Here is a 9,429-nt window from a genome sequence, read left to right as displayed (position 1 = left end):
ATTATTTTTACTCAGAATTATGCCTGCCCAAAGACAAATAGCATAAGTAATCTAAACTCTCAAATCCTCTGACAATTTCTCTCAACTAGGTCACACACATAGCCTCTTCTACTGCTTGGAAGGAGGATGCTGTTATGGCTGAGGCTGGGGATAGGGGAAGTACACACCAAAGAAAGAAGACTGGGAATAAAATCTTAGCAAGACATCCCAGCAACTTCATTTAACAATTGTAACATAACCCTAAAATGTCTTTCTGATAATTCATACAAGCAATGACTGAAGCTGTCATCTTTATTTTCATTTACAGTATAATCCTGAAAATACTTTCCCATTATCTAGTTTCTACCTTAAGTAGTTTGGTCATCAGACCTTCGGAAAAGAAACGACAATTTCAAGCTAGATTCATTACATGTTGAAAATAAAAAGTCTTGCAAAAAGCTAATGTGCAATTAGCAGAACATCAAAATCATACTCTTAACAGCTCTTTGGTTTTTCTTTTTAAACCACCTGTCATTACTAGGCTCCATTTTGTAACATTAAGTATTGTACAACCGCCTAAGTTAAGACAGTCTATTTTACATTAGCAAAAATCAAATTTAAAAATGTTAGTTGCACATTAATATTACACAAATAGAACTGCCATTTAAGGTATTCAGATGATCTTTTTTTAAAAAGAAAAAAAAAAAAAAACAGAACGAACAAAAAACAGACATTCAAGATGTGCTGTTAGAACCAAATGATAGCCAGAAGTTAGAATCACAGTTAATTAAACCTTAAAACTTTTATGCAGAGGCACTTAAAACTAAGTATTACTTGGCACTACAAAGAACATAACTCCATGAAGTAAATATAGAGTTATCAATGTGAGTTGAGTGAGCTTGTTCATGCAGTAAAGAAGTACTTTTTCTTAATCTGCAGCCTAATTATTATTCAAATAAATGTTTTGATGGTATCTTCACACTGTCTTTAGAGACTGGGGTTCATCAGAATGACAAGTCTCAACCGGTACTTCTGATAGTAGATCTACTCTGTGTGAAATCAATTTTAATTTTTTGTATCATCACAGTGCTGAAAGACTTCATAGTTTTCTCCCCACCCCCTACTCCGCCCCCCCAGTGTTATAAGAACTAAGATCCTTTATTAGCGATGTAGCATTCTCTTTCCAGACACCTTTTTTGGAACTTTTATCACAAGCAGTCCTATCCTATTTCTTTGCTTCACGTCTATCAAAAAAACAAACAAACAAACAAAAAAGTTTATTTTTGTTTAGTTACAATCTGGTTCACAAAGAAAACCACCACACTTAGAATTTGGATAATCAGGCTACAAGCATGTTTTGGTTGATTCAACTCCATTAACTGGATTGAGACAGCACCTACCTGCAGAGTAGACTGCATGGCCAGCAGCAACTAAGGCACAACCTAGATTATTCTCCTCATACAGAATATCAACCTCTAACCTCATTCCAGAGCCATAGTGTTTAAAATGGAATATGAGATTTGGTTTACTAAGAAGCTTTTGAAACAGAAATTTGGCTTCATCACTCCAGTATTCCCCTGTGGCAGGAACTATACCATGTAAAGAGCAAGAGTAAGCCAAGTGTGGTAAATAAGACAGACTTTCTGGAATAACTTTAAGTCTATGGATTTCCGAGCAGGGGATGCTTTTCAGAAAGCCATAATCAATAAATGTAATAAGAACAGACTGACTTGTCACTTCACTAATTTGTACTCTGTTCCACTGTGCTTCCAGTCCAAACTGGATCAAGCAGCTGTTACCAGGAAACACAAGTTCTTCTGGCAAAGCTGGCAAGTCATCAGGAACATCAGAGAGCAGCAAAGATAAGGTTTTCATGGAATCAAATAAGTCTTCAAACTGGATGCTGAAGTTTGAAGGATCAGTAACTGCAGTTGCAAACCCAGAATACTTTCTGCCACTCTGCAGCAGTGTCCATGTGATTGAATTCATCCTGAATGACTCCTGAAACTCCTCCATACAGTCTGTATTACTGGATTTTTCCGGTTCAACAACAATTGTTAAGAGCTGATTCAAGTATTTCTGAAGCAGAACTTTCCCTACTAAGATATCTACTTCCCAGATATGAGAAGATTCCAAGTATCTCAGAAACAAGATCCTTATTCCACCATTTAGGAGTGTATTTACTACATGGACAAATGGAACTTTACTCATTTTTTTTAACCAAACCCATTCACAAAGCACAGCTTGTTTAGGAATGCTTTTAATCTCATCACTGAGAATCTTTGCATTATTTAAGGACACCATCTCATAGATGCCATAATCTATAAAAAAAACTAGCATTAACCTCTCCCTGATAAACATCTTTATCACTTTCGATCGATACCACTTTAAGTTCCTTTCAGATTTTACCATGCACTCCAACCCTTCCTCAATGTTATCCGCCATAAGTAAACCACTTCTTTGTGCTTCTTCGACAAGCATGGCATTTAAACCATTTAATATCTGCAGATTTTTAAGTAACTGTACATGAAATTCTCCACCTGCTGAAGCATTAATTATTTCTGCTCTTTCTATTTGTTCAGTATTTAGATCCTGAGGAGGGACATTTAAGCACATTTTAGAATTATTTTCCATCCTAGCAGTCTGATTTTTCCTTTGACCATCTAAGTCACTCACAGACCTTCCGTCTTGAGGATTACCATTTGTAAGCAGAATTTGTTTTGACACGTGTTCCCAACTCTGCATTGGTTTGTTTTGCAAACTTGTCCTGCCACTTTTCTGCTGAAAGCCATCAGAGATAGAATTTCCATCACAAATTATATCTACTTTCCACTGCTCTCCATCTTGCTCTAAGAATTTGCAAGTGACTAATTTATTATTTGTTTTGTTTACAAAATAGGAAGTTCTTTCGTTAGTCCAGCTTTCATCAGGAGCACTGTTCACTGTGCTAAGGAAACAATGAATACTGAGCCTCGGCAAAGTTAACAACTTTTTCTGAATCCTGCAGATTTTGGAAAGGCTTACAACTGCTGTATTGCCATAGTCAATAAACTCTACCTCAAAGGAGTCTCCTGATTTCAGAGTTTTAATAACTGCCCTATAGTAAAAACAGTCAATGGCAAACTCTGCTAAAATGAGATCCCCTACCATGAGCTCACCTAAGCCATTTTCATGACCTATATTCACCATGCTTTCATTTAATTCTTCTGCTAGTTGAATTATTAAGTTTTCATCCTCTGCAAACTGAATATAGAAACTCGATGGACTATTTGTATGAGAAATGTACCCTGCTACTTCAGAATTCACCTGAATATCACGTTGAGGAAGACTGATTAATTTTGGAATATTTTCATTATCCCTTTCCTGCTGACCTGTATAATTTAGTTGTTCAGTACAAGATTCAGAGAGAGCATTTACAGTTATTTCCTTTAAACTTAAAGAAGGATGACACAGTGATTGAGAAGCAGACGTTCCATCCATAGGTTTCTCTCTGTGTTCCGTAGCAGCACTGTAAGGTTTTAGAAAACCTGGTTCTTCACTGCCCTCTGAAGTTACCAGCTTTGAGGACCCACAACACTGGTCTTGTGTTCTACGTGTAATTTGCTCTTCATCTCCAAAATTCTCTCCATTATCTGCCTGGTAATACTCATTGTCTACTTGAAATTTCAGTTTATTTTTCAATTGAATCCTTTCAGGACTTTCAAAACTTACTTCACCGTTATTTTCTATGTCGTGTATCACTTCATAACTTCCAACAAATTGTTCTGTATAATTTGTCACATAAGCCAATTCTTCCAATAGTTTTTCTTCAACTTTCTGACCTACTTGGAGCTGTCCATCATACAACTCAACAACAATCTGGCCATCTGATTCTCTGGATACAATTACAGCTTTCAGCAGCTTGCCAAGGAAAGTTTCCTCAAACCATCTAATAACTCTTGCTGGAAATTTTGTGTCCTTAAGATCGGACAGACAGCATTTAATGGCTTGCATGGGTGTGAGTATTAGGTCAGTGGCAGAGTCTGGAATAGGCATCAATTGGTCTCTCTCTACCATATGCTTATTTCCAAAATCCACAAAGTCAGCACATAGATAGGATGTTGATCCCACAGGAGAAACCAAAGCTCTATAAAACTGACCATCTTCAAAATATCTGGCTATACATAATCGCATACTGATGGTATCATATTTTGCATGATTTGCCATCTTACTGATTTCAGTCACATTTCGCGACAATGCCTCTATAGTTGCACTGTTTCGGTTAAGCTGGCAATAGAATTTTGAAGGGCTATGTATGTGAGTTATATAAACCTCCTCCTCGCTCCCAATTTCTATATTAAAAGATGAGTAATAAAAACTGTACATGGAACCCAAAGGTGCAAGTCTTTGCAATCCAATACATTCAGACTGGTTGAGTCCACATTCCCTGAGAAACTCCTCCGCACTAATAAACGGAGTCTGCAAGTCAACTATATTGCATAAACAGTTTGGACTTAAAAGAATTAGAGCATAGACAGTGCAAGTCAATGGTCCTCCAGCAGCAGAAACGAAGTCGTTAAAAAGTCTACACTTTTCTTCAGACCAATTAAGTGCATCAGTTTGTAAGGGTACATTTTTAAGTGCGCACTGAAAGGCTTGACTTTCGAGAGTTAGGAAATCTGGAAGGACAGCTTGAAGATCATTAAGTAGAACTCTTTCCCGATAACCATAGTCTACAAAAACCACATCAACTTCATTTGTGGACACTTGCTGCAAAACACTTGCTCTGTACCACTTCCCATCTTTGGGACATTTAACAACACAGGCAACCTGTCCGGTTTTGTAAGGAATAGTATGCTCTTTATAGTAAGTCTGGATTTGCTTCATTAAGGTATTTAGCTCTGGCAGTTTACTCCGCAACTGGCATGAAAACTCTGTTGGGGAAACACTGTAAGAACACACCACTTCAAAAACAGCTCCTGGTCTAAACACAAGCTCTTTATAAAGTATTTTTTTTTCAGGTACTGGGACCTGGGAAAATGACTGAGACCTGACCTGATGACTTTCAGAGAGAGCATCTTTTCCAAAAGAGGACGGCATCACTGATTTTCTCAGCCTAGAAGATGTGCTTACTGTTTTTTCCTTTTGAAATACCTGTCTATTTTGTGATACATTATTTTTATAAATATCAGAGGTGCACCGTGCATTTACATAATTTTGCTTTAACTGGAGGGGATTCTGGGCTTGGTGTTTTTTTGACAGATTTTGAGCAGAAACTGGTCTTCTTTCCCAGTATTCTGCATATCCAGCCTGAGCCATAAGTGCGGCAACATTACTTTCCTGCAAAGCATTCCTATACCGTGCATTAACAATATATTTGTTGTTTTGCTTTCCAATGACCTGAAACAGCAGCAGTTTGTTAAATACAATTTGTTTGAAGAAATCAGTTTCCTTTTTAACCCACACATCTTCAACAGGAGAAGTGCAAGCAAGTTCACAACACACAGCTAAAGCCGGCAAAGCAGCAAACTCCGGAAGCAATGTTTTCACATCGTAACAGGGTACTGTATCTGTATTCCCAAAATCTAAAAAGTAGACAGTAATGCTTACACGAAGCACTTCAGTGACAACACCCCGATAATAATGCTTATCTTTGCTATACCTGGCACAGCACAGTAATCCAGGTTCCGGGTTTTCAAGGACCCAGTCATCAGCTCCACATTGGTTATATGCATCTGCAATATTATTCATCAGGGCTCGAAATTCTTTCTGATATGCACATGTCTGAATCCAGAAGTTGGACGGATTTATGACATATACCACAGAAGCAATATAGGAAGTATTCATCTGCATTTTTACTCTTTTGCAATGGCTTGATAAAGACCTATCCCATTCAGGTAAGCAGTTCTTTGTCTGTTTATTTCCAGTGCGATTTTTAGACGAACTCCAGACACTTGCTTTGTAGCTTACACCGATGCTAGAGATTTTTGTTTCCAAAGGTGGGACAAATGATGCAGCCGCCTCATTCAAGTTCTCTGGATGCTTAGCATTAATTCCAAAATTTTGATTTTTCAGTGTAATATAATATAAGTGTTTACTGGCATTGAATAAATCAACACAAACACACACAGAAGTCTGTCCTGTCAAGGCCTGTATAAATTTTTTCAGCTGAAGATTTATTACTGCTTCATCCTGACTCCCAAAACAAGACAGTGCACATGGAAATGAAATCATAGGCAGTGACATGAACTCTACTGTAAGTTTCTGAACACAACTACATGGCACAGTTTCGATACTACCTAAATCCATAAACCAGACTTCCACACGGTTGGGCAGAAGCTGTTTTATCACTCCTCTATGCCATTGTCCATTTTGCCTTTTAGCAGCACAAAGTAGCCCTAAACTATCAAAAGATGTATTATTCTCTGTACTAATAGCTTCATAGTACAAAGACATAGCTTCTGTCAAATTTTCCAGCTCTTTCTGTCGTTCCTGTATCTGACAGTAAAATTTACTCAGGCTTATTGCAACAGTTATTTTTACATTTACTTTACTACCAGCTGGTAGATGTGGAAAGAGATCTGGAACTGGCCAAAAGTCTGATGGTTTATCTGAATTAGTAAAAGTAAGCAATTCCTGGACTGGACATTTCTGTTGCAACAACTGTGGCATTCTCTTAAATGTTTCTGGTGGAAACACTTTCAACATTTCTACAATAAGACAAAAGGAATCTCCATCAATAAGTTTTCCTAACTGCAGTTCAAGAATATCACTAATGACCTTTGGTACTTCCAGAATAAACAGCTGGTACGATGTAACAGATTTCACGTGACCTGTAATCTGCAGTCCTACCAGTGATGAAAAATAGTTTATGGCTTTTGGACTCCATTTTTCTCCAAGAGGAAGTATGTTAGCAAAAATCCCCCAAACTACTTTTGGAGGCAGCTGAAAAAAATCATCACCAGCAGAAGCAATATGTATTTCCTCAACCACTAGCACCTGTCCAGTGTCTATAAGAAAGGCTTTACAGATGTTCTCTTTCTTTTCCAAAACTTTTCCTCTATGCCATTTTCCATCCGCATCTTCCACCAAACAAGATCCACCAATGTCAACGTTATCTTTCACTTTGAATACACGTTGCATTTCATTTTGCAGTATGTAGTAGTCAAGTTCACACCCCACCTTGCATTGACCCTTGAATACTATGACCACGCATTCTGGATGGCACTCTATATGACTGATCTTCAGATTCATATCAACTACATTTGGTGAAGGAGTCAGAGATTTCATTCTGTCTGCAAAAAGAAGGAGCAAGATCAGCCTGACAATTTTTCCTATTTCCTTATTAACTAATTCCTTATATGAAAGTTGTTTTTAAAATGTTTTAATGGTATATTTTTACAGTTCTGGCTAGAACATATACTGAACATGTAACTGTCACGTTTTATGCCATTGTGATTGTACTTAGCACAATTCTCTTTTTACAAAGATATCCAGGTAATAACTGAAAAAAGTACCTCTACAGCTGCTCTCATTGCTGCAGTCTACATTTCTCACTTGAACATAATTTATCATCAGAAAGTGGATCCCAAAATGATAAAGAGAACTAAAGATACCAGATACCTTGGTAAGGGGAATCACAAACGTAGGAAGGGAAGGGGGCAGATAAGACCAGGAAAATACCTATTTCTTTTTGGAAAAGAAAAGTATTTCTGCTCAAAAGAAGTGGAAGGCAATTCATGTCCTTTATAAGTATCTGGTGATCTGATCTATATCTAATAAATTCAACCACAGTGCTCTCCGAAGGAGATTCAGAGCATCACTGTACTAGACCTGCAGTTCATTAAATTTACCTGCAAAAGTGTTTCTAGTGTATTTCTTTCTTTTTAATATAGGAATTACCAAGAATGACTTCTCACACTGTGCTCTTTTTATGCAACTTTTCATGTGAAATATTTCTTCAAACCAATGACATCTAATGCTCTGATTTACCTTTTACTTCATCTTTTGAATCATATTCATTACACTATCACATATAGCTTTAGCTTATTTTATGTTTTCTTAATTTCAAGGACATACAGAACACATTATCTATGTCTAACATTTCTGCCATGCCCATCAACAATCAGGTCAAATATGTTTTGTACTGTCTTAACTTGTACTGCTCTGTAACATCTGGTTCTGACAGTTTAAATACCCTCAAACCATTCAAACTATGCCCTAACCTTCATCTATAATTTGGTCTTCAAGATCAGTTTCCATTTTCATCCAAATTTGGACATTTCAATGGATCTGCAATTCCACATTGTTTAAAAAGGCAATACATGCCTATAATTTAACCAAGAAACTCCATGAACTAAGCCACTGTTCTAACCAAGTAATTATGGCAGTCAACATCTGTCAAATGCAAAGACAGCTCATAAACACACGAACTGGGCAAAACATGCTTGATCTATGACTTTTTACATAATGTTAAAAGTGAAGCTTTCCATTTGAACTACAAATTATCAGAACAAGACCTTCCTCATCTTGCAAAAGATTTTTCAACAGAATTGGAATAGAAGCTCTTATCGCAAGCATATATGAAGTAACTAATGATCATACATCTTCAGAAGAAATACTGTTCCCTGTCATTCTTTACTCCACTGTAAAGCTTACCATCATAGAATGGTTTGGATTGGAAGGGACCTTAAAGAGCATCTAATCCCAATCCCCCTGCCATAAGCATCTTCAGCTGAAGCAGGATGAGATGACACTGTAGATACTTGACTTTTCAGAAAATAAAAACAAACACAACCAAAAGTCAAAACTAACCAAAAAAGCCAACACTCTTAGTAAAAACAGTACCAAATCCAGATCCGACTACACCTTCTTGCACCCATGCCTTGCACTTTTCCCAGTAAAAAAAAAAAATAAAACAAAATGGTCTTTTCTACCTGCCAGAAACACCTGATCACAACAGAGAGAATCAAATCATAGAAAGTGCCATCACCGATGCTTTGCGAACCTCATTACTTCCACTGTTTTCATTTATGTGTTACAATTTAGGCATCTATGGTTTTTTTGCCAGTTATCATAACCCAAACAGCAGCATCGCACTGAAACAATCAGATTTTTAAAGTTCACAAAAACTTTACTCACCTTCTATACCAGGTATGGCTTATACTTTCAGAACATACTTCTTAGAAGCCTCAGGCCTTATAATAGCAGCTCTGCACCTCTCTAAAAGATAATAAATTCATCAGAAAGTACAACTCTTCTTCTCCTCTGAACACTCCTCCCTCCCAAAACACCCTTAAGAAATTCCTTATGCCCAGTTTAATTAAAGTGTTAATATTTCAAAAAACAGAATTACAAGACTGAACCCACCTTCCTAAAACCATAAAAGACCTTTCTTCATTGGAAGTTAGAAAGAAAAAAAGGGGAAAAACAAACCAAAAAAAAAAAAAAAAAAAAAAAACAACAACAAAA

General features: G+C 36.9%; 1 protein-coding gene across 1 annotated transcript; it reads right to left on the bottom strand.

The window, feature by feature from the left end:
• Nucleotides 1-1,118: 1,118 nt before the first annotated feature.
• TDRD15 (tudor domain containing 15) lies at nt 1,119-8,220 on the bottom strand. The gene is made up of 2 exons (XM_032184501.1): nt 8,184-8,220; nt 1,119-7,253 (listed from the first exon to the last, which is right to left on the bottom strand). The coding sequence occupies exons 1-2, from the start codon at nt 8,218-8,220 to the stop codon at nt 1,324-1,326; spliced, it is 5,967 nt and encodes a 1,988-aa protein (XP_032040392.1). The 3' UTR covers nt 1,119-1,323.
• Between the last annotated feature and the right edge of the window lie 1,209 nt (nt 8,221-9,429).

Source organism: Aythya fuligula, chromosome 3, assembly GCF_009819795.1.
Source record: "Aythya fuligula isolate bAytFul2 chromosome 3, bAytFul2.pri, whole genome shotgun sequence".
Classification (NCBI taxonomy): Eukaryota; Metazoa; Chordata; class Aves; order Anseriformes; family Anatidae; genus Aythya; species Aythya fuligula.
Note: the sequence above shows the minus strand (reverse complement) of the source record. Positions and strands in the feature narration are given on the sequence as shown.

Excerpts from the sequence above, each read along its gene's own strand:
- TDRD15 (XM_032184501.1), bottom strand. The coding sequence starts at position 8,220 with ATGGAAACTGATCTTGAAGACCAAATTATAGATGAAG. Across the intron at positions 7,254-8,183 it reads AGACCAAATTATAGATGAAG|ACAGAATGAAATCTCTGACT; the intron begins GTTAGGGCATAG and ends TTCTTTTTGCAG.